Consider the following 27,270-nt stretch of genomic DNA (forward strand, 5'->3'; position numbering starts at 1 on the left):
AGGACAGGAGCCACTTACACAAAGAGGACACAAGCCAATCCCACACTCAGGATAGGACTCAATCCCAGGCAGAGGACAGGAGCCAATCACACACAGAGGATACCAACAGACAAATCGTGACCGAAACAATCCAGAGACCTGATTGACGACCTGTGAACTCCCATCTTTCATCCAATCACCACTCAGATCCTCAGGTGTGGGTCATGTGACTTCATGATGCACCTGAGCTCCATTTCAGGCTCCTATGGGTCTTCAGGTTACTGAATCAAAACCAGCCCCAGTGTGCAAAGGATTCTGGGATGTCGAGTGGTAAAAGACACACGTTCTGTGATGACAGGTGGTCTGGAGACAACATGGCTGCTGACAGCTGATTGGCTCCTTAAAAAAAACTCACGTAAAAAGTTTAAAGTTGAGATCAGTTTTCTACATTTTCTGTAATATCTTCAGACATTTTAATGTGACAGTTAAAAAGATTGTTAAGAGTTAAAGGTCTCATTTGTTGGTATAGCATCATTTAAAAATTATGAGATTCATATTAAATCACAATTAACATATTTTATAATAACAAAACCATCTGATCAGTTTCAGCTGTTTTTAATTATTGTAAGGGCTCGTTAATAAACATCACGCAGGACTGAAACAGGAAACACTTGATGACATCACACTGTTGCTCCGCCTCCACTGTAATTATGTGATTTCCACCTGAACAACTCTCAGGATTTTACTCTTTGTCCCACCTCCTCTGCTATGATTGGTCAGTTTGTGAAGAGTGGCTGACATAAGCTTTAAAGTAATTTTGAAAAATAGTTTATATTTATAATTTTATTCTCTCTAGTGTTCTTAAGAGTCTCTACTGTGTCTATAGATTTCTATTATAAAGTTTATATATGAGTATATATATTTGTATTCCTGTGTGTCATTCCTGCTGAGTTCGCTCTGACTCCTCCTCCCTGCTGATGTCACTGTGATGTCACAGCTCCCTCAGGTCCAGCTTGTTTTAATGTTTGCAACAATCCGCTGATGTTTTATTTCTGTCAGTGTTTGATGAGATCAATAAAGTTTCTAATCTGACGTCTCTGTTCTGTGGTCTATAAATCCAGTTAGAAATCTGTTTCTCTCTTCTGATTGTTTCACAAACAGGAACTGTATGTTGGTTGTTAGCCTGTTAGCATCTGTCAGATTATCATTAGCATATTAGCATCTTTGAGATTAATGTTAACATGTTAGCATCTATGAGAAAAGCATTAGCATGTTAGCGTCAGATTGGCAACAATGATTTGAGTTGATAAAATCTAGCAAAAGGAAAAATATGAATTGAGAGGAGCAGGAGGTCGCGCGCACACACACACACACACACACACACACACACACACACACACACACACACTTCAGTTTGGATGTCAACGCCAGTTTGTATTCATTTTTGTCCTTTTATGACTCAACATTTTCCCACCAGTCTTGCTCTGATTTACCCAGAATTCACAGCAGGTGAGTGTGAGTGAGGACAGATCATTTTTTGACAAATGTTTTTATAATACAAACACACAAAACAGAACAAGGCACTTCCAAACATGCAGATATTAGTGGAATATGTTACTGGTTTGGTAACTGACTGTTTCTCATTGTGGCTTATAAGGAAAAGAAAAGAATAACAATAAGGAGTGACAATCATGTACCTGCACAGGTGACACAGATTGTACCCCACAGACAGATGCTCCCGTATTTCATAATGTGGTCATTGATTTTCATGAAACAAATAAAGTAAAAAAGAAAAGAAATGTAATAAACTAAAATAAAAACAGTAGACTACAAAGCTGTAATATAATCGTCCCCACATCTTTACATAAGTGTAATATTTCCCTTTGATAACATACATAAGTCTCTCTTGAGCAAGGCACTGCAGCAGCCCCTCAACCCAGACTCGTCTGCTCGGTCTGTGAGCAGACTTCCCAATGCAATTTTATGTTTAGCTTCAAGAAGACAAAATATGACCATCATCTATCGCTGGGAAACATACAAACATACAAAGTTTGGGACATAGTGGAAGTTGTTCCTTAATAAAGACGGATACAACTGCAATAATCTCTTTCCAGAGTAGTTGAATGTGGGTTCATTCCCAGAGGCAGTGAGAGGAGCTGTGTAACCCACACATGACACTAGTCTCTGGTGTGTTAGGGTAAATGTGCTGCAGTAGTTCCGGAGTGAGGTTTGTTCTCATCAACCATTTGTACTGGAGGAGTTTGAACCTTGTATTTATTGTTTGGCCTTGGAAGCATACACAAGGTATTCGCTCACCTGCCTTGACTCGCATATGAACTTAAGTGACATCCCATTTGTCACACAGCGGTGAGGTATTGTCTCGTTCTGGGTTTTGTCTCGTGAACTTCCTGTTCTATTTTGAAATTCTAACTCTCCTCTCGTTCCAGGTCACTTGCCGTTCCTTATGTGTCACCGGTCTGACGTCTCCCCTGATACCTGATTGTTTCCACCTGTTCCCCATCACCCTCATGTGTCTTATAGTCCACGTCTCCCTTTGTCTTGTGCCAGAGTGTCTCGTTCCGTCGTGCACCCCGGCCTTTTGCCACAGTCTTCATCTTGTCTAATCATCTTAATCATTGTAGGTAATTCTGTTTTCTTTTGCCTCTTGGAAAGTAATTTTTTGTAAATAATTTTTAAAGCGCAGCTCAGTCTCGCAGTTTATGTTTATAGCCTTTTCTTTCCTCTGTTGGAGTGATTTTTGTTTGTTAAATTTTCCCAGCTTAGTCTGATAGTGTAGTTTTGTTCGAGAGCTTTTTGTCTTCCTCTGTTGGAGTGATTTTTATTTATTTATTTTTTTGTACCTTTTATAGCCAAGCTTTTGCAGTGTAGTCAGTTTGCAGTCTTTTGTTTTCCTCCTGTGGAGTGATTTTTTTTGTTTTTTTTGTTTCCCTTTCTTTCTAGTTGTGTCCCTCTGTTAGAGTGGTTTTCTTTTTAGGAGTTTTCTTTTCTTTTCCCTTGCCTTGTTCTAAGATAAGTCAGGTATTTTTTTCTCAGCCTGTTTTGACACTCTGTCTAAGAGCATTTGAAATTTCAGAATAAAAGCCTGTTGATTTCGAATTTACTCTGCATCTGAGTCCTCCTTCTAGTCCAGGCCTGACACCATTCTTAATCCAGAGGGTTTAATATGACATCGGTCCCTTTGCAGCTATAACAGCTTCAACTCTTCTGAAGGCTTTCCACAAGGTTCAGGAGTGTTTATGGGAATTTTTGACCTTTCTTCCAGAAGCACATTAGTGAGGTCACACACTGATGCTGGACAGGAAGGCCTGGCTCTCAGTCTGCGCTCTAATTCATCCCAAAGGTGTTCTATCAGGTTGAGGTCAGGACTCTGTGCAGGCCAGTCAAGTTCATCCACACCAAACTCTCTCATCATGTCTCTATGGAGCTGCTTTGTGCACTGGTGCACAGTCATGTTGAACAGGAAGGAGCCGTCCCCAAACTGTTCCCACAGAGTTGGGAGCATGGAATCGTCCAACATCTCTTGGTATGCTGAAGCATTCAGAGTTCCTTTCACTGGAACTCAGGGTCCAAGTCCAACTCCTGAAAACAACCCCACACCATAATCCCTCTCCACCAAACTTTACACTTGGTACAATGCAGTCAGACAAGTACCGTTCTCCTGGCAACCTCCAAACCCAGACTCGTCCATCAGATTGTCAGATGGAGAAATGCGATTCATCACTCCAGAGAACACGTCTCCACTGCTCTAGAGTCCAGTGTCAGCGTGCTTTACTCCACTGGAGTCTGACTCTTTGCATTGCTTTTGGTAATATAGTGTATATCCTGCAGCTCTTCTACAGTGATTTCTTCTTTAAGGTCTGAACACCATGCTCATCTTTCATCCTCTGAAGATTCTTTTCCTGCAGCTGTGATAATCTGATATCACTTTGAGATGAATCCAGCGGCTCCTTAACGGATCAGAATTGTTTTTTCTAAAGAATTTTGGCCGGGAAGATTTACAGTTCTGTGTCTTTGTTAGGAAGCTTCTTATCTGAAGAGTCAAAGCTAAACTTTTGCTTGAACTCATTAAAACTTAAAATTTTATCATTCTCATACAGATCAAAAATCTTACTGATGCTTCTGTCTGCCCAGAACTTAAAACCAAGGTCATCAGTACCTGATCGAAGTTTCTGTTCCCTCAGACAGGTGAAAACTGTGATAGGGGAGCATTTTCACGAAGAAAACTTAGCACCTTGTGCCCTCAGTGTTTCTCCAACAAAGGGGTTTGCAGTGTGCTCATTCAGAGTGGCTAAATCTGCAGAAAAAAGGTGGAGGTATTTTAGAAGTTGTGGTTTTCTTCCATCCTGATCCACTGCAGCAGTGACAGATGTTCAAACCAGTATGAGGCTGCTCTTAGTCAGACAGCCCAACAGTTTCCCTGGAGGAGAGGGAGCTGTAACCACGTCTGTCATATGTGAGTCCAGCAAGGTCAACAATGTCTATTGCAGAGCATTGACATCTTATCATATCATTATCATAGGCGATATTGTCAGTAAATTCGAGTTAAAACACAGATTTCGCCTATCCGGTGCGAATGCCCCGCACGAAACACAGACGTGGTGGAGTAATTTCACATCACATGAGGTTCCCTCACTCAGTGGATAGCTTGCTGCCGTGTGTGACCACAGAACGTCGTCTGGCTCTACCTCTTACTCAGGCTGAAATGCACGGCAGTAACAGCCAGATATAAACTTCTTTGGGTCACAGGGCGGGTGGCACGCTGTGATTAACACGAGGAACACTTAAATTGTCATCAACAGCTTGGCTACAATGCATTGAATACGGGATATTCAAATGCTGAACTGAAATTCTCAGAATTTCTACAGAGCACTTTCAACTTGAATCGATAGCGGCATTAGCAAATGGCTCAAAGCGGCAGTTAATAACCTAAAAGATTTTGGTTAATCAAATGGGTTATAAAATTGATAAATCAATTCTCATCACACTGCAATTGTTTGTAAGTACAAATCAACGCCTACTCCTGTGGTAGACTAGTAGTTAAATGTAAATACTTTTGGCTAAATGGTTCAAGATGTGAATCTTACATTTTAGCACTGTTCAAATTATGCTGAAATTAATATTGCACATTTATGAATGATTGCCAACAGTACACTGCCTCCCACGGGGCACCATTTATGTTGGACCTCACCTTACACAAGGCCCGGTTAAGGTGTGTTTAACAACAATAAAAGGGGGATTTAGGTTAAATTTGGCTATCAATAATAATTAATGATTATTTGGGATAATTATTAATTATGATAAATAATATGATCCAATTTGCATTAGATCACCTCGGGGCACCACCCTTGAAGAAGGGAAAAAAGATAGCAATTTTACTAAATCAGTCTCATAAAAACGTACTGAACTGTTTATAACTCTGGTTAATAATTAACTTAATAAATACAACCAAATTCACCATAACAGCTAGTAATGGTTGAAGGATTTTGGAGTTCTTGACAGTGTAGAGGTTGGCAAAATTCACTCATGTACAATATTAAATAGACAGCAAGAAGGTTCAAGATCTTTTATTTAACACAAAATGGAAACACACAATCTAACTAACATGTACTATACCAGTGTGTGTGTGTGTGTGTGTGTGTGTGTGTGTGCGAGTGCCTGGCAGAACAAAGGAACAATGGCGGTCAATGATATCACATGTGGGTGTGATATGCTCTAGCCTCCAGGAATGTGTGTGTCTGTGAGTATGTATGTGTGTGTGACGTGGTGCCAGGTTATAGAAGATGGTTAGTTGCATGCAGAGACCCTGAGTCTGTGTGAAGCATAACTCGACTAATGTCGAATTAGCCGTCTAGGAAAGCAAACTACCAATAACTTGACTCGAGGTCACCATAACACCAAAACATTGAACAAACACATCAATTGAACACATTACATCAACCAGAGTTTAAAGTCCTGTGCTTAGCCGTGCTATGGTTTGCTATCTAAGCCCAGTTCAACATTACCAGTCTTTGAGGAGAAGGTGCTGGCGGTTGCAGGAGAAAGTTGGGGCTCCAAGGTTGAACAAGCTGCTCTTGCTGTGCAAGGTTTGATGAAAGTCGGCAGAGGAGGAAACTGGTCGCTCCTTTACTTTGTAAGGATAGCAGCTCGGTGCTAACCTGCTTGGTGTTCCTTAGATCCTCAGATTGGCAGGACCTCGTGTCGCTGCAGTGAGGAGAAGTTCTTTGGGCCTGCTGCCAATGCAGCTTGCAGCTCTCCACAGCTTGTTGGGCCCAGAAGAAGGGATCTAGAAGGCAGGCAGCCCCGTGGGGGGAGGTGGAGAGGAGCCCTTGAAGATCCAAAGTTAAAGGAGTAGAGCGCGTTGAGTGAGAGAGAGAACATTGAATGCTCTGGGGTTTTGACTACCTGATCAGCAGGGGGTCTGTCACCCTGACCAATAGTAGCTCAAACCTGAATTCTGCACCTAGGTGTGAAGAATGGGGAATTCTGGGACACTGAGTTCATTTCAGAGTCCATTTTGAAATCCACAATGAATGACTTCATCTGTGGGTCCCAACAGGTGCCTCCAGATAATCTCTTTCCAATGCACTCAATTTAGGGAGGGGAGTATTCATAAGGAATTCTGCCAAAATAAAAGCCCATGGCCATTAAGAGCTTTGAAAACTAATAAAATGATCTTAAAATCAATCCTGAAGCAGACAGGTAGCCAGTGCAGAGACTTTAAAATCGGTGTGATGTATGCTCTCTTTCTGGTCTTAGTCAACACCCGTGCTGCAGAGTTTTGGAGCAGTTGTAGTTGAGCTATGTTCTTTTTTGGGAGACCAGAAAGTAGAGCGTTGCAATAGTCAATGCGACAGGTGATAAAAGCATGCATTAGTGTCTCTGTACTGGCTGTGGAAAGGAACGGTCGTACTCTGGCAATGTTTTGTAGATGATAAAAGCTGTCTTAGTTATGTTTCTGATGTGTGGGTTAAAACTGAGGTCTGAATCTGAAATAACTCCAAGGCTTTTTACTTGGCTAGTCGGGTTTAATGCCAGGGCGTTCAATTGTATATTAATCCTCTGTCTTTGAGCTTCAGAACCAATAAATAAGATCTCGGTTTTGTCCTGGTTGAGCTGAAGAAAATGTTTTGCCATCCATAACTTGAGATCTAAAATATAGTTAAAAAGGGCATCGACTGGCCCCGGGTCATCAGGAGACATGGCGATATACAGCTGTGTGTCATCAGCATAAGTGTGGAAGTTGATGCCGTGCTTCCTGATGACGCTCCCAAGTGGCAGCATATATAGATTAAAAAGTGTGGGACCTAAAATTGAGCCTTGAGGGACACCACAGGTAATTTTATAGCTCTTTGATGAGTATCATGTAGCCATCGTGGGCTTAATCTCCACATGGCTGGGCTCTTGGCAGCTGCCTTTACAGTGCAGTTGATTAGTAGCACATGATCTGAAATGACAACACCTTCGTACACTGAGTCATTCACACTGGCTTAGAAATGAGGAAACAGTCTATGTGGGCATGAGAGTGATGTGTAGCAGAATGACATGAATATTCCCGTCTGGAAGGATTCCTATTCCTCCAGATATCAGAGATTGAACTCACACATAAAGTGTTGTATGATCTTTCACTCTGCAGCTGTGAGGCGTCCACACCTGAGGACTGACCCAGTGTAGGAGTTAAAGTCTCCTGCCACACAAATGTGACCATGTAGTGTTGTTCAAAACAAGTCATTATAAAACTGTGTAACGCCACTTTTAGACCGTATAGACAAACTAAATTAGTGTCTGGATTTAGCGAGGACAGATCTGATGCAGCAGCTACAGAGTCTCTGCAGGGACAAACTTCCTCAGAGAACATTTGAACAGAGACAAATTATTCAGATGCTGCAGAGCTGCTCAGCTCCGTCTCCTAGCAACAAGAACATCCCAGAACCAGCAGCAGCACCACCCACTGCTGAGAGACAGACAGGCAGACAGACAGGCAGACAGACACAGACAGAAACAGAGGGATGAGGAGGTGAGAGACAGACAGGTGTTTGTTTAGTGTCTCTGGTGTGACAGTTGTTGAAACAGTTGAACTGATGATTTCATCATTCATGTGACTAAAAATGCTGCTGTTTATCTCCGACGACGAATCACGTGGCATTACTGTCTGTCTGTTAGAGGAACCTGTCTCTCTCTCTATTGGATTAACCTGTCTCTCTCTCTTTCTGTTGGATAAACCTGTCTCTGTCTCTATTGGATGAACCTGTCTGTCTCTCTCTCTGTTGGATTAACGTGTCTGTCTCTCTCTCTGTTGGATTAACCTGTCTGTCTCTCTCTTTCTTTCTGTTGGATTAACCTGTCTGTCTCTCTCTCTGTTGGATTAACCTGTCTCTCTCTTTCTTTCTGTTGGATTAACCTGTCTCTCTCTCTGTTGGATTAACCTGTCTGTCTCTTTCTGTGGGATTAACCTGTCTCTCTCTCTCTCTGTTGGATTAACCTGTCTGTCTCTTTCTTTCTGTTGGATTAACCTGTCTGTCTCTTTCTTTCTGTTGGATTAACCTGTCTCTCTCTCTCTCTCTGTTGGATTAACCTGTCTGTCTCTTTCTTTCTGTGGGATTAACCTGTCTGTCTCTCTCTCTCTGTGGGATTGGTTAATCCCACAGAAAGAAAGAGACAGACAGGTTAATCCAACAGAGAGAGAGAGAGACAGGTTAATCCCACAGAAAGAGACAGACAAACCTGTCTGTCTCTTTCTGTGGGATTAACCTGTCTCTCTCTCCCTCTGTTGGATTAACCTGTCTGTCTCTCCCTCTGTTGGATTAACCTGTCTGTCTCTCTCTCTGTTGGATTAACCTGTCTGTCTCTCTCTCTCTGTTGGATTAACCTGTCTCTCTCTCTGTTGGATTAACCTGTCTGTCTCTCCCTCTGTTGGATTAACCTGTCTATCTCTCCGTCTGTTGGATTAACCTGTCTCTCTCTCCCTCTGTTGGATTAACCTGTCTGTCTCTCTCTCTGTTGGATTAACCTGTCTGTCTCTCTCTCTGTTGGATTAACCTGTCTGTCTCTCTCTCCCTCTGTTGGATTAACCTGTCTGTCTCTCTCTCTCTCTGTTGGATTAACCTGTCTGTCTCTCTCTCTCTGTTGGATTAACCTGTCTCTCTCTCAGTTGGATTAACCTGTCTCTCTCTCTGTTGGATTAACCTGTCTGTCTCTCTCTCTGTTGGATTAACCTGTCTGTCTCTCTCTCTGTTGGATTAACCTGTCTGTCTCTCCCTCTGTTGGATTAACCTGTCTGCCTCTCTCTCTCTGTTGGATTAACCTCTCTCTCTCTCTCTGTTGGATTAACCTGTCTCTCTCTCTGTTGGAATAACCTGTCTGTCTGTCTCTCTGTTGGATTAACCTGTCTCTCTCTCTCTCTGTTGGATTAACCTGTCGCTCTCTCTGTTGGAATAACCTGTCTGTCTCTCTCTCTCTGTTGGATTAACCTGTCTGTCTGTCTCTCTCTGTTGGATTAACCTGTCTCTCTCTCTGTTGGAATAACCTGTCTCTCTCTCTGTTGGAATAACCTGTCTCTCTCTCTGTTGGAATAACCTGTCTGTCTCTCTCTCTGTTGGAATAACCTGTCTCTCTCTCTGTTGGAATAACCTGTCTCTCTCTCTGTTGGAATAACCTGTCTGTCTGTCTCTCTGTTGGATTAACCTGTCTGTCTCTCTGTTGGATTAACCCATCTCTCTCTCTCTCTGTTGCATTAACCCATCTCTCTCTCTCACTCTCTCCGTTTCACTCATCACTGCAGAACAGAGAGAGAGAAAGAGAGAGAGAGATGGGGGAGGGGGAGCAGAGGGGGAGACGACGGGAGGAGACGACGTGTGGAAACGACGGGAGGAGAACAGATTCAGAGAGGAGGAAGAGGAGGAAACATCGGAGCAGCAGCAGCAGCAGGAGGAGGAGGAGGAGGAGGAGGAGGATGAAGAGGAAAGAGGAGGGAGATTAAGCGATGAAGCTGCAACAGTGAGAACATTTTATTCTTTTGTGTTCTGAATGTTGTCTGTATGTTCTATGTATGTTGTCTGAATGTTGTGTGTATGTTGTCTGAATGTTGTCTATATGTTCTATGTATGTTGTCTGAATGTTGTGTGTATGTTGTCTGAATGTTCTATGTATGTTGTCTGAATGTTGTGTGTATGTTGTCTGAATGTTGTCTATATGTTCTATGTATGTTGTCTGAATGTTCTCTGTATGTTGTCTGAATGTTGTGTGTATGTTCTCTGTACGTTCTCTAAATGTTGTCTGTATGTTCTCTTATCGATCAGTGCGGAACGATATCGATCAGTGTTCTGCTCCAATGATTGATATCCTCTGAACAATACTAACCAATACTGATCAATACTGCTCTATTCCACAACGTTTCAATTCTACTCTGTTAGTTGTCATTATTTATCAGTATTGATTAATAGCATCAATCTGTATTGAGTAGAATTGATCAGTCACAAATACTATTGATTGGCAACGAACAGAGAAGTCAGTGTTGTACTTATTGGATTACAGAGTATTGATCTGGATGTGTATCTAATAATCAATATTGATAATTATTGGTCAGCATCTGTCTGTAATGATTTGAGTGTGTCAGTGTCAGTATTGATCATTATTGTCAATATTGATCAGTTTATCTGTTTATATTGATCAGTTTGTGTCAATACTGATGATCAGTATCTTCATGTATTGATCGGTATGTGCCAGTATTGATCAGTATTGATGGCTGTAGGAGGCGGAGGAGGCACAGATGTGATTCACAGTCAGACTCTCCTGTGGAGGAGCACCAGTGCATGATGGGAGACGTGTTTCACTCGCAGCTCTGAGGTCACTTTAATAAACGCAGACTGTCAGCCAGAGGGCGAGTGCATTGCACTGTGGGAGTTTCAGTGTAGTCCACAAACACACACCGGAAAAATGTGTTAAGAAACATTTGAAGTGTTCATTATTATTAGACACGGTGTTTAGTCATTACAATTAACGAAAAAACGAAATTATAAAAATGGATTTATGTCAACAATAGCAGCTCTTTTAGTGTTTCAAGTCTCTGTAGTCATTTTGTGTCACTTTGTCTCTTTGTTTTCATTTGGAGTGAATCTGTAGTTGTTTGAAGTCTCTGTGTAGCTTTGTGTATCTCTAAAATGGCGCCCTTCACGGCGGCCTCTGTGCTGGACTCTCTAGTGCTTCCTCTGTTTTTGTCAGCTGTTCCTCTTTGATTACATACACAGGAGGACTGTCTCTTGTGAATCCACTGATCAGATTTTTTCTCTGTTTGTCACTGAATGAGAGTGTTTTCTAGCTTCGAGTCCGAGGAGCAGCAGGAAGTGGTCGATGGTAAACAATCTATTAAGCTGGGACAGCTGAAGTGTTGCTATGAACTGTTGCTCCTAAACAGAGTGAACACGCACTTTTGCCGGTCTGCCACCTTCCACTTCACCAAAGTCTGGCAAAGTGCACATATACTGGACTCACACTACAAGTGCAGGGTTTGATGTGCTCTGAGCAGACTGCATGATAGGGCGATCAGGAAGACGGGGGGAGGCGTGGGACGGCTCTACATTAACAAACCTTCGTGTACAAATGTCAGTGACCTCACATAGACTATTTTCATAGATTTCACAATGGATTGTATTTCATTTATACTGTACGCTGTTTACGTCTCAGCTCAGACCTATAACTGAGGCGTTACAACACCTGGCTGACCACACACCTGACACAGGACATTAACGCCTCGACTCCATGTGAGGCCGACACTAAAATCTGCTCAGCTTGTGTTCACAACTCTAAAGAGAGAAACCAATGAGGCAAAGCAGGAATTACAGGCCTGCTTCCACTGCACTGAGTGGACATCTGCAGACACTGCTACACTATTCAACAACACTACCTGCTGTGGAAACATTCGAGTTTCTGGATCTACTGTCTCCCAGGACCTGAAGGGACTTCTTTATCAAGAGGGCCCAGCAGAGAAGGATCTTGGTGTTCCTGCTGAGGAGGTCCAACATGCCTCAACCTGTTTGTCTGTTTCTGTGTGAGATCACTGAGAGCAGTAAACCGATGTCAAGTCCATGAATGTTGACACATTTTGACCTAGAAAGAGGATTCTAATTCGGGTTCTGACTCTGACTCTGACTCTGACTCTGAATCTGGTTCTGATTGTAGTTCTGGTTCTGATTGTAGTTCTGGTTCTGATTTTGACTCTGACTCTGCTTCTTGTTCTGGTTCTAAATAGGATTCTGATTCTGGTTCATTGTGAGTGTGAATTAGTATTACTTTGTCAGTGTCTCTTCAGACTAACAGGAAGACCTAACTATCTCTCTTTCTCTCTCTCTGACAGGAAGTTGGTGGCCGAGTCCAGGTGAGGTGGCGGTGGGCGGGGCTTAGCCTGCTGAGCTACCGTCTGATTGGTGGGTGGTAATGATTGCGACTGGCGGCCTTCTGCGGATCAATGCACGGCGACAGGACTCACTGAGGTCCAAACCACACAAACCACACACTCACAAGAGGAAGAGCAAGAAGAAGAGGTTACACACACACACACACACACACACACACACACAGTGTTGGGGAAGCTACTTTACAAGCGTAGCTTGTAAAACTACATATAGTTCAGCCTGGCAGCAGTTTGAACAAACTACATTTCTACCCCTGATGAAATGTAGTTTGTAAAACTACTGCTAAAAAAAAGTAGCTTTAGCAACTACTCATTATACTCATTTAACTCAGCATTAAATAAATCAACATATGGTGTATATGAAACAAAATATAATAGTCTACAAAAGATTCACATGCCAGCAGAAATAAGTTGACACGACACATGAGAAGTCTCTCAAAGGTTTTATCAGACAGCCGCTCACATGCTGCACTGGCTGGGACACCAGTGTTGAACTCCACAAACACTTTGGACATTTTGGGTAGAGATTTGAAAACATTTTGTGGGGATTCAGCACATGATGATGTCACTTCCTGCCCCCTCAGAAGGAGCGAAGTGGTGGTGGTGAAAGGGAAGTTGAAGCTGGTTTCAGTCTCGGGTCTGGTGGCGGCGCTCGGGATCCTTGTCCTGCTGGTGGGCATGGTCATGGCGGCTCTGGGCTACTGGCCTCGAGGCGGACTGTTCTTCAGCGCTGGGCCACAGGAGGGCGCCACCATGGCTTCAGTGTCCTCCAGGGATTCCACACCTGCACCTGCTGACAATCAGGTGAGGGTCGTAGAACAGAACACGGTTGTTCCCAGCAGGCAGATTCTCCATCTCTGACTTTATTAGTAGCTCAAAATACTTCTGCCTTACAGGGGAACAGCCATAACGAGGGAAACCAACTCCAGGTAAATACGGCAGGAGCCTTAGGACACTCTCACGTCAGCGTTGGTCTAAGTTGAAACTGCAATTTGAATCATCAGCAGAGGAGTCGCTCTGCTCCGATGATGGAGGAGAGTTGGACTGAAGCTGTGCAGCTCAGCAGCACAAAGAAGAGACTTTATGCTAAACAGACTGTTGAAGTGTCATGTGAAAGGGGAATTCCGTCATTTTTAAAACCTGCGTCTTATATTACCATTTTCTGGCATGTAAATGATTCATACCTATCAAAAGTTTTGGAATCGGTCCAGTAGATTTCTCAGTGGCAATGTAATCCTTTGGGGCAAGAGTGACCATCAAAGTTACATCCACTGAAAGTGTTTTTGTCTCTGACAGGCTGATGTTGTTATTCTGACAACATTCTCAACAGTCTGACTAACCCTACTGCTGCAGGCTTTAGTAAAGATCTACTGCTGTTTGATTTGCTGTTCATATAATTTTTTTTAATATGGCCAAAGTCTGAACGTAGACCAGTACGAACAGACTAGTACCCTTTTCAGTCTTAAAGATATGTGAGAGTTGTTTATAGAAGCAGTAAACAAAAGTGGAGCTGAAACTTGTGACTATACCTGTCACAGGTTTTTTATTAAACTTCTCTCTGACTGCATCCAGGGAGGAGACAGGGAGGAGGAACCTGAAGGAGAGGAAGGACACGGCAGAGAAGGAGGTGAAGGAGATAGAGCAGGAGTTGATGAAGAAGGAGGAGGTGATGACGGTTTTAACCGGACAGAATTCGTGAACGGGACCAGCTGGCATCTCCCACAAGGTTTTTTGGAGGATTTCCTGGACAGGTGAGTAACTCCTCCCTCGGTCTGCTGCTGGAATTTGATTCCAGTTTGATCAAAGAGGGATGCCAATTTTAATGTGGCTACTGAAGGAGGTTCTAGGAGTCATGTAGGAGGTTTCGCAGTTTTGTAGGGGGCTCTACTGTCCTGTGGGCTGTTCTACAGACCTGTGGGCTGTTTTTCAGTCATGTAGGATGTTCTACAGTCCTGTGGGCTGTTCTTCAGTCATGTAGGATGTTCTTCAGTCCTGTAGGCTGTTCTACTGTCATGTAGGATGTTCTACAGTCATGTAGGCTGTTCTACAGTCCTGTGGGCTGTTCTACAGTCCTGTGGGCTGTTCTTCAGTCATGTAGGCTGTTCTACAGTCCTGTGGGCTGTTCTTCAGTCATGTAGGCTGTTCTACAGTCCTGTGGGCTGTTCTACTGTCCTGTAGGCTGTTCTACAGTCCTGTGGGCTGTTCTACTGTCCTGTAGGCTGTTCTACAGTCCTGTGGGCTGTTCTACTGTCCTGTAGGCTGTTCTACAGTCCCGTGGGCTGTTCTACTGTCCTGTAGGCTGTTCTACAGTCCTGTGGGCTGTTCTACTGTCCTGTAGGCTGTTCTACAGTCCTGTAGGATGTTCTACTGTCCTGTAGGCTGTTCTACAGACATGTGGGCTGTTCTACAGTCCTGTGGGCTGTTCTACAGTCATGTAGGCTGTTCTACAGTCCTGTGGGCTGTTCTACTGTCCTGTAGGCTGTTCTACAGTCATGTAGGCTGTTCTACAGTCATGTAGGCTGTTCTACAGTCCTGTGGGCTGTTCTACTGTCCTGTAGGCTGTTCTACAGTCATGTAGGCTGTTCTACAGTCCTGTAGGCTGTTCTACAGACATGTGGGCTGTTCTACAGTCCTGTGGGCTGTTCTACAGTCATGTAGGCTGTTCTACAGTCCCGTGGGCTGTTCTACAGACCTGTGGGCTGTTCTACTGTCATGTAGGCTGTTCTACTGTCCTGTAGGATGTTCTACAGTCATGTAGGCTGTTCTTCAGTCATGTAGGCTGTTCTTCAGTCATGTAGGATGTTCTACAGTCCTGTGGGCTGTTCTTCAGTCATGTAGGATGTTCTACAGTCCCGTGGGCTGTTCTACTGTCCTGTAGGCTGTTCTACAGTCCTGTGGGCTATTCTACTGTCCTGTAGGATGTTCTACTGTCCTGTAGGCTGTTCTACAGACATGTGGGCTGTTCTACAGTCCTGTGGGCTGTTCTACAGTCACGTAGGCTGTTCTACAGTCCTGTGGGCTGTTCTACTGTCCTGTAGGCTGTTCTACAGTCATGTAGGCTGTTCTACAGTCCTGTGGGCTGTTCTACTGTCCTGTAGGCTGTTCTACAGTCATGTAGGCTGTTCTACAGTCATGTAGGCTGTTCTACAGTCCTGTGGGCTGTTCTACTGTCCTGTAGGCTGTTCTACAGTCATGTAGGTTGTTCTACAGTCCTGTAGGCTGTTCTACAGACATGTGGGCTGTTCTACAGTCCTGTGGGCTGTTCTACAGTCATGTAGGCTGTTCTACAGTCCCATGGGCTGTTCTACAGACCTGTGGGCTGTTCTACTGTCATGTAGGCTGTTCTACTGTCCTGTAGGATGTTCTACAGTCATGTAGGCTGTTCTTCAGTCATGTAGGCTGTTCTTCAGTCATGTAGGATGTTCTACAGTCCTGTGGGCTGTTCTTCAGTCATGTAGGATGTTCTTCAGTCCTGTGGGCTGTTCTACTGTCATGTAGGATGTTCTACAGTCATGTAGGCTGTTCTACAGTTCTGTGGGCTGTTCTACAGTCCTGTGGGCTGTTCTTCAGTCATGTAGGCTGTTCTGCAGTCCTGTGGGCTGTTCTACAGTCATGTAGGCTGTTCTACAGTCCTGTGGGCTGTTCTACTGTCCTGTAGGCTGTTCTACAGTCATGTAGGCTGTTCTACAGTCATGTAGGCTGTTCTACAGTCCTGTGGGCTGTTCTACTGTCCTGTAGGCTGTTCTACAGTCATGTAGGCTGTTCTACAGTCCTGTAGGCTGTTCTACAGACATGTGGGCTGTTCTACAGTCCTGTGGGCTGTTCTACAGTCATGTAGGCTGTTCTACAGTCCCGTGGGCTGTTCTACAGACCTGTGGGCTGTTCTACTGTCATGTAGGCTGTTCTACTGTCCTGTAGGATGTTCTACAGTCATGTAGGCTGTTCTTCAGTCATGTAGGCTGTTCTTCAGTCCTGTGGGCTGTTCTACAGACCTGTGGGCTGTTCTACTGTCATGTAGGCTGTTCTACTGTCCTGTAGGATGTTCTACAGTCATGTAGGCTGTTCTACAGTCATGTAGGCTGTTCTACAGTTCTGTGGGCTGTTCTTCAGTCATGTAGGATGTTCTACAGTCCTGTAGGCTGTTCTACAGTCATGTAGGCTGTTCTACAGTCCCGTGGGCTGTTCTACTGTCCTATAGGCTGTTCTACAGTCCTGTGGGCTGTTCTACTGTCCTGTAGGCTGTTCTACAGTCATGTAGGCTGTTCTACAGTCCTGTAGGCTGTTCTACAGACATGTGGGCTGTTCTACAGTCCTGTGGGCTGTTCTACAGTCATGTAGGTTGTTCTACAGTCCCGTGGGCTGTTCTACAGACCTGTGGGCTGTTCTACTGTCATGTAGGCTGTTCTACTGTCCTGTAGGATGTTCTACAGTCATGTAGGCTGTTCTTCAGTCATGTAGGCTGTTCTTCAGTCATGTAGGATGTTCTACAGTCCTGTGGGCTGTTCTTCAGTCATGTAGGATGTTCTTCAGTCCTGTGGGCTGTTCTACTGTCATGTAGGATGTTCTACAGTCATGTAGGCTGTTCTACAGTTCTGTGGGCTGTTCTACAGTCCTGTGGGCTGTTCTTCAGTCATGTAGGCTGTTCTACTGTCCTGTAGGATGTTCTACAGTCATGTAGGATGTTCTACTGTCCTGTAGGCTGTTCTACAGTCATGTAGGCTGTTCTACAGTCCCGTGGGCTGTTCTACAGACATGTGGGCTGTTCTACAGTCCTGTGGGCTGTTCTTCAGTCATGTAGGATGTTCTACAGTCATGTAGGCTGTTCTACAGTTCTGTGTGCTGTTCTACAGTCATGTAGGCTGTTCTGCAGTCCTGTGGGCTGTTCTTCAGTCATGTAGGATGTTCTACAGTCCTGTAGGCTGTTCCACAGTCATGTAGGCTGTTCTACAGTCCCGTGGGCTGTTCTACTGTCCTGTAGGCTGTTCTACAGTCCTGTGGGCTGTTCTACAGTCCTGTGGGCTGTTCTACTGTCCTGTAGGCTGTTCTACAGTCATGTAGGCAGTTCTACAGTCCTGTAGGCTGTTCTACAGTCCTGTGGGCTGTTCTACAGTCCTGTGGGCTGTTCTACAGTCCCGTGGGCTGTTCTACAGACCTGTGGGCTGTTCTACTGTCATGTAGGATGTTCTACAGTCATGTAGGCTGTTCTTCAGTCATGTAGGCTGTTCTTCAGTCATGTAGGCTGTTCTGCAGTCCTGTGGGCTGTTCTTCAGTCATGTAGGATGTTCTACAGTCCTGTAGGCTGTTCTACAGTCATGTAGGCTGTTCTACAGTCCCGTGGGCTGTTCTACTGTCCTGTAGGCTGTTCTACAGTCCTGTGGGCTGTTCTACAGTCCTGTGGGCTGTTCTACTGTCCTGTAGGCGGTTCTACAGTCATGTAGGCTGTTCTACAGTCCTGTAGGCTGTTCTACAGACATGTGGGCTGTTCTACAGTCCTGTGGGCTGTTCTACAGTCATGTAGGCTGTTCTACAGTCCCGTGGGCTGTTCTACAGACCTGTGGGCTGTTCTACTGTCATGTAGGCTGTTCTACTGTCCTGTAGGATGTTCTACAGTCATGTAGGCTGTTCTTCAGTCATGTAGGCTGTTCTTCAGTCATGTAGGATGTTCTACAGTCCTGTGGGCTGTTCTTCAGTCATGTAGGATGTTCTTCAGTCCTGTGGGCTGTTCTACTGTCATGTAGGATGTTCTACAGTCATGTAGGCTGTTCTACAGTTCTGTGGGCTGTTCTACAGTCCTGTGGGCTGTTCTTCAGTCATGTAGGCTGTTCTGCAGTCCTGTAGGCTGTTCTACAGTCATGTAGGCTGTTCTACAGTCCTGTGGGCTGTTCTACTGTCCTGTAGGCTGTTCTACAGTCATGTAGGCTGTTCTACAGTCATGTAGGCTGTTCTACAGTCCTGTGGGCTGTTCTACTGTCCTGTAGGCTGTTCTACAGTCATGTAGGCTGTTCTACAGTCCTGTAGGCTGTTCTACAGACATGTGGGCTGTTCTACAGTCCTGTGGGCTGTTCTACAGTCATGTAGGATGTTCTACAGTCCCGTGGGCTGTTCTACAGTCATGTAGGTTGTTCTTCAGTCATGTAGGATGTTCTACAGTCCTGTGGGCTGTTCTTCAGTCATGTAGGATGTTCTTCAGTCCTGTGGGCTGTTCTACTGTCATGTAGGATGTTCAACAGTCATGTAGGCTGTTCTACAGTTCTGTGGGCTGTTCTACAGTCCTGTGGGCTGTTCTTCAGTCATGTAGGCTGTTCTGCAGTCCTGTGGGCTGTTCTACAGTCATGTAGGCTGTTCTACAGTCCTGTAGGATGTTCTACAGTCCTGTGGGCTGTTCTACTGTCCTGTAGGCTGTTCTGCAGTCCTGTGGGCTGTTCTACAGTCATGTAGGCTGTTCTACAGTCCTGTAGGATGTTCTACTGTCCTGTAGGCTGTTCTACAGTCATGTAGGCTGTTCTACAGTCCCGTGGGCTGTTCTACAGACATGTGGGCTGTTCTACAGTCCTGTGGGCTGTTCTTCAGTCATGTAGGATGTTCTACAGTCATGTAGGCTGTTCTACAGTTCTGTGTGCTGTTCTACAGTCATGTAGGCTGTTCTGCAGTCCTGTGGGCTGTTCTTCAGTCATGTAGGATGTTCTACAGTCCTGTAGGCTGTTCCACAGTCATGTAGGCTGTTCTACAGTCCCGTGGGCTGTTCTACTGTCCTGTAGGCTGTTCTACAGTCCTGTGGGCTGTTCTACAGTCCTGTGGGCTGTTCTACTGTCCTGTAGGCTGTTCTACAGTCATGTAGGCAGTTCTACAGTCCTGTAGGCTGTTCTACAGTCCTGTGGGCTGTTCTACAGTCCTGTGGGCTGTTCTACAGTCCCGTGGGCTGTTCTACAGACCTGTGGGCTGTTCTACTGTCATGTAGGATGTTCTACAGTCATGTAGGCTGTTCTTCAGTCATGTAGGCTGTTCTTCAGTCATGTAGGCTGTTCTGCAGTCCTGTGGGCTGTTCTTCAGTCATGTAGGATGTTCTACAGTCCTGTAGGCTGTTCTACAGTCATGTAGGCTGTTCTACAGTCCCGTGGGCTGTTCTACTGTCCTGTAGGCTGTTCTACAGTCCTGTGGGCTGTTCTACAGTCCTGTGGGCTGTTCTACTGTCCTGTAGGCTGTTCTACAGTCATGTAGGCTGTTCTACAGTCCTGTAGGCTGTTCTACAGACATGTGGGCTGTTCTACAGTCCTGTGGGCTGTTCTACAGTCATGTAGGCTGTTCTACAGTCCCGTGGGCTGTTCTACAGACCTGTGGGCTGTTCTACTGTCATGTAGGCTGTTCTACTGTCCTGTAGGATGTTCTACAGTCATGTAGGCTGTTCTTCAGTCATGTAGGCTGTTCTTCAGTCATGTAGGATGTTCTACAGTCCTGTGGGCTGTTCTTCAGTCATGTAGGATGTTCTTCAGTCCTGTGGGCTGTTCTACTGTCATGTAGGATGTTCTACAGTCATGTAGGCTGTTCTACAGTTCTGTGGGCTGTTCTACAGTCCTGTGGGCTGTTCTTCAGTCATGTAGGCTGTTCTGCAGTCCTGTAGGCTGTTCTACAGTCATGTAGGCTGTTCTACAGTCCTGTGGGCTGTTCTACTGTCCTGTAGGCTGTTCTACAGTCATGTAGGCTGTTCTACAGTCATGTAGGCTGTTCTACAGTCCTGTGGGCTGTTCTACTGTCCTGTAGGCTGTTCTACAGTCATGTAGGCTGTTCTACAGTCCTGTAGGCTGTTCTACAGACATGTGGGCTGTTCTACAGTCCTGTGGGCTGTTCTACAGTCATGTAGGATGTTCTACAGTCCCGTGGGCTGTTCTACAGACATGTGGGCTGTTCTACAGTCCTGTGGGCTGTTCTTCAGTCATGTAGGATGTTCTACAGTCATGTAGGCTGTTCTACAGTTCTGTGGGCTGTTCTACAGTCATGTAGGCTGTTCTGCAGTCCTGTGGGCTGTTCTTCAGTCATGTAGGATGTTCTACAGTCCTGTAGGCTGTTCCACAGTCATGTAGGCTGTTCTACAGTCCCGTGGGCTGTTCTACTGTCCTGTAGGCTGTTCTACAGTTCTGTGGGCTGTTCTACAGTCCTGTGGGCTGTTCTACTGTCCTGTAGGCTGTTCTACAGTCATGTAGGCAGTTCTACAGTCCTGTAGGCTGTTCTACAGACATGTGGGCTGTTCTACAGTCCTGTGGGCTGTTCTACAGTCATGTAGGCTGTTCTACAGTCCCGAGGGCTGTTCTACAGACCTGTGGGCTGTTCTACTGTCATGTAGGATGTTCTACAGTCATGTACGCTGTTCTTCAGTCATGTAGGCTGTTCTTCAGTCATGTAGGCTGTTCTGCAGTCCTGTGGGCTGTTCTTCAGTCATGTAGGATGTTCTACAGTCCTGTAGGCTGTTCTACAGTCATGTAGGCTGTTCTACAGTCCCGTGGGCTGTTCTACTGTCCTGTAGGCTGTTCTACAGTCCTGTGGGCTGTTCTACTGTCCTGTAGGCGGTTCTACAGTCATGTAGGCTGTTCTACAGTCCCGTGGGCTGTTCTACAGACCTGTGGGCTGTTCTACTGTCATGTAGGCTGTTCTACTGTCCTGTAGGATGTTCTACAGTCATGTAGGCTGTTCTTCAGTCATGTAGGCTGTTCTTCAGTCATGTAGGCTGTTCTACTGTCCTGTAGGCTGTTCTACAGTCCTGTGGGCTGTTCTTCAGTCATGTAGGATGTTCTACAGTCCTGTGGGCTGTTCTACTGTCATGTAGGAGGTTCTACAGTCATGTAGGCTGTTCTACAGTTCTGTGGGCTGTTCTACAGTCCTGTGGGCTGTTCTTCAGTCATGTAGGCTGTTCTGCAGTCCTGTGGGCTGTTCTACAGTCATGTAGGCTGTTCTACAGTCCTGTGGGCTGTTCTACTGTCCTGTAGGCTGTTCTACAGTCATGTAGGCTGTTCTACAGTCCTGTAGGCTGTTCTACAGACATGTGGGCTGTTCTACAGTCCTGTGGGCTGTTCTACAGTCATGTAGGCTGTTCTACAGTCCCGTGGGCTGTTCTACAGACCCGTGGGCTGTTCTACTGTCATGTAGGCTGTTCTTCTGTCCTGTAGGATGTTCTACAGTCATGTAGGCTGTTCTTCAGTCATGTAGGCTGTTCTTCAGTCCTGTAGGCTGTTCTGCAGTCCTGTGGGCTGTTCTACAGTCCTGTGGGCTGTTCTACTGTCATGTAGGCTGTTCTACAGTCATGTAGGCAGTTCTACAGTCCTGTAGGCTGTTCTACAGACATGTGGGCTGTTCTACAGTCCTGTGGGCTGTTCTACAGTCATGTAGGCTGTTCTACAGTCCCGTGGGCTGTTCTACAGACCTGTGGGCTGTTCTACTGTCATGTAGGCTGTTCTACAGTCATGTAGGCTGTTCTTCAGTCATGTAGGCTGTTCTTCAGTCATGTAGGCTGTTCTGCAGTCCTGTGGGCTGTTCTTCAGTCATGTAGGATGTTCTACAGTCCTGTAGGCTGTTCTACAGTCATGTAGGCTGTTCTACAGTCCCGTGGGCTGTTCTACTGTCCTGTAGGCTGTTCTACAGTCCTGTGGGCTGTTCTACAGTCCTGTGGGCTCTTCTACTGTCCTGTAGGCGGTTCTACAGTCATGTAGGCTGTTCTACAGTCCTGTAGGCTGTTCTACAGACATGTGGGCTGTTCTACAGTCCTGTGGGCTGTTCTACAGTCATGTAGGCTGTTCTACAGTCCCGTGGGCTGTTCTACAGACCTGTGGGCTGTTCTACTGTCATGTAGGCTGTTCTACTGTCCTGTAGGATGTTCTACAGTCATGTAGGCTGTTCTTCAGTCATGTAGGCTGTTCTTCAGTCATGTAGGATGTTCTGCAGTCCTGTGGGCTGTTCTTCAGTCATGTAGGATGTTCTTCAGTCCTGTGGGCTGTTCTACTGTCATGTAGGATGTTCTACAGTCATGTAGGCTGTTCTACAGTTCTGTGGGCTGTTCTACAGTCCTGTGGGCTGTTCTTCAGTCATGTAGGCTGTTCTGCAGTCCTGTGGGCTGTTCTACAGTCATGTAGGCTGTTCTACAGTCCTGTGGGCTGTTCTACTGTCCTGTAGGCTGTTCTACAGTCATGTAGGCTGTTCTACAGTCCTGTAGGCTGTTCTACAGACATGTGGGCTGTTCTACATTCCTGTGGGCTGTTCTACAGTCATGTAGGCTGTTCTACAGTCCCGTGGGCTGTTCTACAGACCTGTGGGCTGTTCTACTGTCATGTAGGCTGTTCTACTGTCCTGTAGGATGTTCTACAGTCATGTAGGCTGTTCTTCAGTCATGTAGGCTGTTCTTCAGTCCTGTGGGCTGTTCTACTGTCATGTAGGATGTTCTACAGTCATGTAGGCTGTTCTACAGTTCTGTGGGCTGTTCTACAGTCCTGTGGGCTGTTCTTCAGTCATGTAGGCTGTTCTGCAGTCCTGTGGGCTGTTCTTCAGTCATGTAGGATGTTCTACAGTCCTGTAGGCTGTTCTACAGTCATGTAGGCTGTTCTACAGTCCCGTGGGCTGTTCTACTGTCCTGTAGGCTGTTCTACAGTCCTGTGGGCTGTTCTACAGTCCTGTGGGCTGTTCTACTGTCCTGTAGGCTGTTCTACAGTCATGTAGGCTGTTCTACAGTCCTGTAGGCTGTTCTACAGACATGTGGGCTGTTCTACAGTCCTGTGAGCTGTTCTACAGTCATGTAGGCTGTTCTACAGTCCTGTGGGCTGTTCTACAGACCTGTGGGCTGTTCTACTGTCATGTAGGATGTTCTACAGTCATGTAGGCTGTTCTTCAGTCATGTAGGCTGTTCTTCAGTCATGTAGGATGTTCTACAGTCCTGTGGGCTGTTCTTCAGTCATGTAGGATGTTCTTCAGTCATGTAGGATGTTCTACAGTCATGTAGGCTGTTCTACAGTCCCGTGGGCTGTTCTACAGTCCTGTAGGCTGTTCTACTGTCCTGTAGGCTGTTCTACAGTCCTGTAGGATGTTCTACTGTCCTGTAGGCTGTTCTACAGTCCTGTAGGCTGTTCTACAGTCCTGTGGGCTGTTCTACAGTCATGTAGGCTGTTCTACAGTCATGTAGGCTGTTCTACAGTCCTGTGGGCTGTTCTACTGTCCTGTAGGCTGTTCTACAGTCCTGTGGGCTGTTCTACAGTCCTGTAGGATGTTCTACTGTCCTGTAGGCTGTTCTACAGTCCTGTGGGCTGTTCTACTGTCCTGTAGGCTGTTCTACAGTCCTGTAGGCTGTTCTACAGTCCTGTGGGCTGTTCTACTGTCCTGTAGGCTGTTCTACAGTCCTGTAGGCTGTTCTACAGTCCTGTGGGCTGTTCTACAGTCCTGTAGGCTGTTCTACAGTCCTGTGGGCTGTTCTACTGTCTTGTAGGATGTTCTACTGTCCTGTAGGCTGTTCTACAGTCCTGTAGGCTGTTCTTCAGTCATGTGGGCTGTTCTACAGTCCTGTGGGCTGTTCTACTGTCCTTTAGGCTGTTCTACTGTCCTGTAGGCTGTTCTACAGTCCTGTAGGCTGTTCTACAGTCCTGTAGGCTTTTCTTCAGTCAATTAGGCTGTTCTACAGTCATGTAGGCTGTTCTACAGTCATCTTTTAAAGGGTCCCAGTGATCCCTTTTGAGGTTTTAGTAGTCCTTTAAATGGTACTTGTGATCATTTAAGTGGGTCTAGTAGTCCTGCAGGAGGTTCGTATGTTCCTCTTAATGGTACCAGTCGTTCTTTAGGAAGTTCTAATGGTCCTTTAATGGATTTAGTAGTTCCTATGAGATCAAGTAGTGTATAAAGAGGTTCTAGTAATGTTCAAGGAGATTCAGTGGTCTTTTTGGAGGTTCTAATGGTCCCTTGGGAGGTTTTAACAGTCCTTTAGATGGTTCATATGGCCTAGTATGTAGTTGGAGACTGTTTTTGGAGCTCCTTGTGATCTTTCAAGGTTTTCTCGTGATCCTTCAAAGGTTTGAGTGGTCCTTGAAATGATTCTAGTCTAATCTCGTCATTGTCACGGTTCTAATGGTAATTTTGGAGGTTCTAGTGGTCCTCTTGGTTCTTCTAGTAATGGAGGTGATTCCAAATGTGCTGTGAGAGGTTGAAATTGTCAAGTGTTAGTCCAGTAAGTACTTCTTAAGGTCAACGAGGAGGTTGAAATGTTTATTTACTCTGTCTTAATATTTCCTAAGGAGGCTCTGGTGATCTTGTGCCACTTAAAGAGATTACTGTAGTCTTTAAGGAGGTACCAGCCGGTTTCTGGTTGGTCTTTAAGAGGCTCTAGTGGTATTTTAGGATTAAAATGGTCTTTTAAAGGGTTCTAGTGGTTCATTATGAAGTTCTAGAAGTTCTTGTTGCAACTGAAGTTCTACATGTTCTATAATTGATGGTTGTCATGGTTATAAAGGAGGTTGTACTCATCCTTAAGGAGGCTCTGGTAGTCCCTTAAGAGCTCCTGACATCTTTCAGAGGTTCTAAGTGTCTTTTCGGGGGACACAGTGACCTTTACAAGCTTCTGGTGGTTCCCTTGTGTTGTTTTTGTGTGCTTTGATAAACCCACTCTCTGTAAACACAGTCAGAGACTTGATGGTGAACTCTGTGGTGTGGACTTGTTGTAACTGCTGGATGTTTGTTGTTGGATGTCTTTGCAGGTATCTGTACTCTGACAGGCTGAAGGTCTTGGGTCCTCTCATCATGGGCATAGGGATTTTCCTCTTCATCTGTGCCAACGCCGTCCTCCACGAGAACCGTGACAAGAAGACCAAAATCATCAACCTGCGGGACATTTACTCCACAGTTATCGACCTCCACAGCCTCCGTAAACCCAACACCTCCTCTGCCCGCCGCTCCTCCACCAATCCTCTCAACGGCCTTGTTAACTATGTCCAATCAAAGAGCCTGGAGACCAAACCCAGGGCATACCCTGCCTCCCTGTTGAACTGGAGTCAGGGAGGAGGAGGGGGAGAGGGAGGAGGTGGGCCATTGTCCAGGCAACCAGAAGATGGAGGAGGAGGAGGTTTGGGCAGTGATGAAGAGGGAGGATGCACTGTGTTCAGTATCTACCAGGAGCAGCCCCTTGCTCCTCCTACCCCCTCCTCCGTCTCCCTCAGCTTCAGCCCTCTCCATCTCCCAACCTGCTGGACCTCCCTGCATAAGGAGGCACTCAGTTCCTTCACTTTACCCCTGCGCCGGCCGCGGCCTGCTGCTCCCCGCAGGAGGCACTCCGCTCGGGCCGGTACGAGCTGGAGCACAGAGGGGGAGGAGGAGAGAGGGAGGGAGGGGGGAGGCCACCACCAGGAGGACAAAGTGAAGGAGGATGAGGTTTATGCATGTTCATCAACTACTCTGTGCTCTTCCATCCCCCCACAATGCAGACCCTTCCAGGGTTCCTGCAGCTCCTCCAGCTTCCATGGGGAGGCACCAGGAGGCTCCAAGGCCCTGCTCCTCCTCTCCTCCTCCTCCCTCACCCCCTCCCACTTGTCGCTGTCCTCCTTGTCTCACCTCCTGTCCTCCTCCTCATCCACGCCGCCCCAACCCTGCAGGAGGCAAAGCCTGCCGACTAGCAGCAGCACGACAGGTTACAGTAAACTGACACATGGCGAGGAGGAATCGTTTGAGTCGACAGAGGTGACATCCTCACATCATGTGACATCACACAGGAAGTACTCCAACAGAGAGAAGCTAAGGATGATTTCACAGGTGGATTCTGATCAGAGGCAGGAGGAGGAGGGCAGAGGAGACGGGTCGGCCAATCAATAGTTGATTTAGTGTCTGACAGCAAAACTGTGAGCTCATGTGACTTTTTGATGACATCAGCCCGAGATCAGGACGTGAGAAACAATGAAACACAAAACTGATGAAACGACCGTTGAGTCACACTGGTTGTCGTAGCAATAAGGAGTCTTCCAGATGAACCAATGACAGCACAACAGGAAATTAACAACTGAACTTTGTTTTATTTGCATTAATCAGCTCGTTAACTGACTGCCTGCTTATTAAAAAGACGTGGGAATGTTTTTGTACTAAATCATTATGTGTTCATGTTACATGTGCAGCCGATCAGAGAAGAAACAGAAATGTTCAGGCTGTTTTATAATCCATCATCACAGAAGAGAAAACATTTGAGCTGCTGAATGTCACTTTGTTCTTCTGTCTGTTTAACATCAACAAGCACAACATTGAACCTTCACAGACTGACGGACATCTCACACAAATATCAACAATATTTATTTATTTATTTATAATTGATCTGCACAGAAAGTCTCATTAAGGCCAGGACTCTTTTTTAAACCTGAGAACGAGAACAAACACAGTCAGATGTCTGACTTCAGTTTCACTCTAATAAAATTATGTAAAAAATTGAGGAATCCCAAACATTTAATGGTGAGATGACAGATTTTGAGTGTTTGAAACTAATTCATATGTAAAAAATATCTTCTGTGACTGTCACATTAAGAGATGAGTCTGAGGCGTATATCTTAATATCATCTGCATAAAGATGTAGAATACAAATTGCAGTGTATAGTTTCGGCAGGAGAATAAAAGAGAACCGGGCCGGTGGGACACCTTCACAGAAACTACTGAGTCTGACCAGAGAGATGTTAAACCATTCTGTTCATTCAGGACTCACAAAGAGGACTCACACAGTCGTCGTCAGATGATCTTCGCTGTCATGGTAACAATAATATACACATAGTTAAAGGTGCAACAATGCTATTTTACAGTTTTTATTGATTGCTTTGACCTGTTTAAACAAACTGGAATCCACTCGGTTTTCATCATCACTGTCTCAGCAGAGC

At 45.5% G+C, this 27,270-nt stretch overlaps 2 protein-coding genes across 5 annotated transcripts in view; both read left to right on the forward strand.

Moving 5' to 3' along the window:
* The window catches only part of l3mbtl4 (L3MBTL histone methyl-lysine binding protein 4), a 42,096-nt gene extending 29,700 nt beyond the window's left edge, over positions 1 to 12,396 (forward strand). The window contains exon 18 of the mRNA XM_030398009.1: positions 12,350 to 12,396. Coding sequence (XP_030253869.1) covers positions 12,350 to 12,396 — 47 coding nt within the window. The remainder of the gene's footprint in view (positions 1 to 12,349) is intronic.
* LOC115570407 (transmembrane protein 200C-like) lies at positions 9,837 to 26,610 on the forward strand. Of its 4 annotated transcripts, none has more exons than XM_030398975.1 (6): positions 9,837 to 9,993; positions 12,350 to 12,536; positions 12,991 to 13,210; positions 13,303 to 13,335; positions 13,979 to 14,157; positions 25,123 to 26,610. In XM_030398975.1, exons 2-6 carry the CDS (start codon positions 12,430 to 12,432, stop codon positions 26,228 to 26,230), a joined length of 1,647 nt encoding a protein of 548 aa, XP_030254835.1. In that variant the 5' UTR covers positions 9,837 to 9,993; positions 12,350 to 12,429; the 3' UTR covers positions 26,231 to 26,610. The 4 variants fall into 4 exon arrangements, with proteins under 4 accessions (XP_030254835.1, XP_030254836.1, XP_030254833.1 ...); XM_030398976.1 differs by having other exon boundaries at positions 12,994 to 13,210; XM_030398973.1 differs by lacking the exons at positions 9,837 to 9,993; positions 12,350 to 12,536 and having other exon boundaries at positions 12,714 to 13,210.
* Positions 26,611 to 27,270: the final 660 nt, after the last annotated feature.

This window comes from Sparus aurata, chromosome 19 (assembly GCF_900880675.1).
Source record: "Sparus aurata chromosome 19, fSpaAur1.1, whole genome shotgun sequence".
NCBI classification, from domain to species: domain Eukaryota; kingdom Metazoa; phylum Chordata; class Actinopteri; order Spariformes; family Sparidae; genus Sparus; species Sparus aurata.

Excerpts from the sequence above, each read along its gene's own strand:
- LOC115570407 (XM_030398973.1), top strand. The coding sequence starts at position 12,830 with ATGAGAAGTCTCTCAAAGGTTTTATCAGACAGCCGCTCACATGCTGCA. Across the intron at positions 13,211-13,302 it reads CTGCACCTGCTGACAATCAG|GGGAACAGCCATAACGAGGG; the intron begins GTGAGGGTCGTA and ends TCTGCCTTACAG. Across the intron at positions 13,336-13,978 it reads ACGAGGGAAACCAACTCCAG|GGAGGAGACAGGGAGGAGGA; the intron begins GTAAATACGGCA and ends GACTGCATCCAG.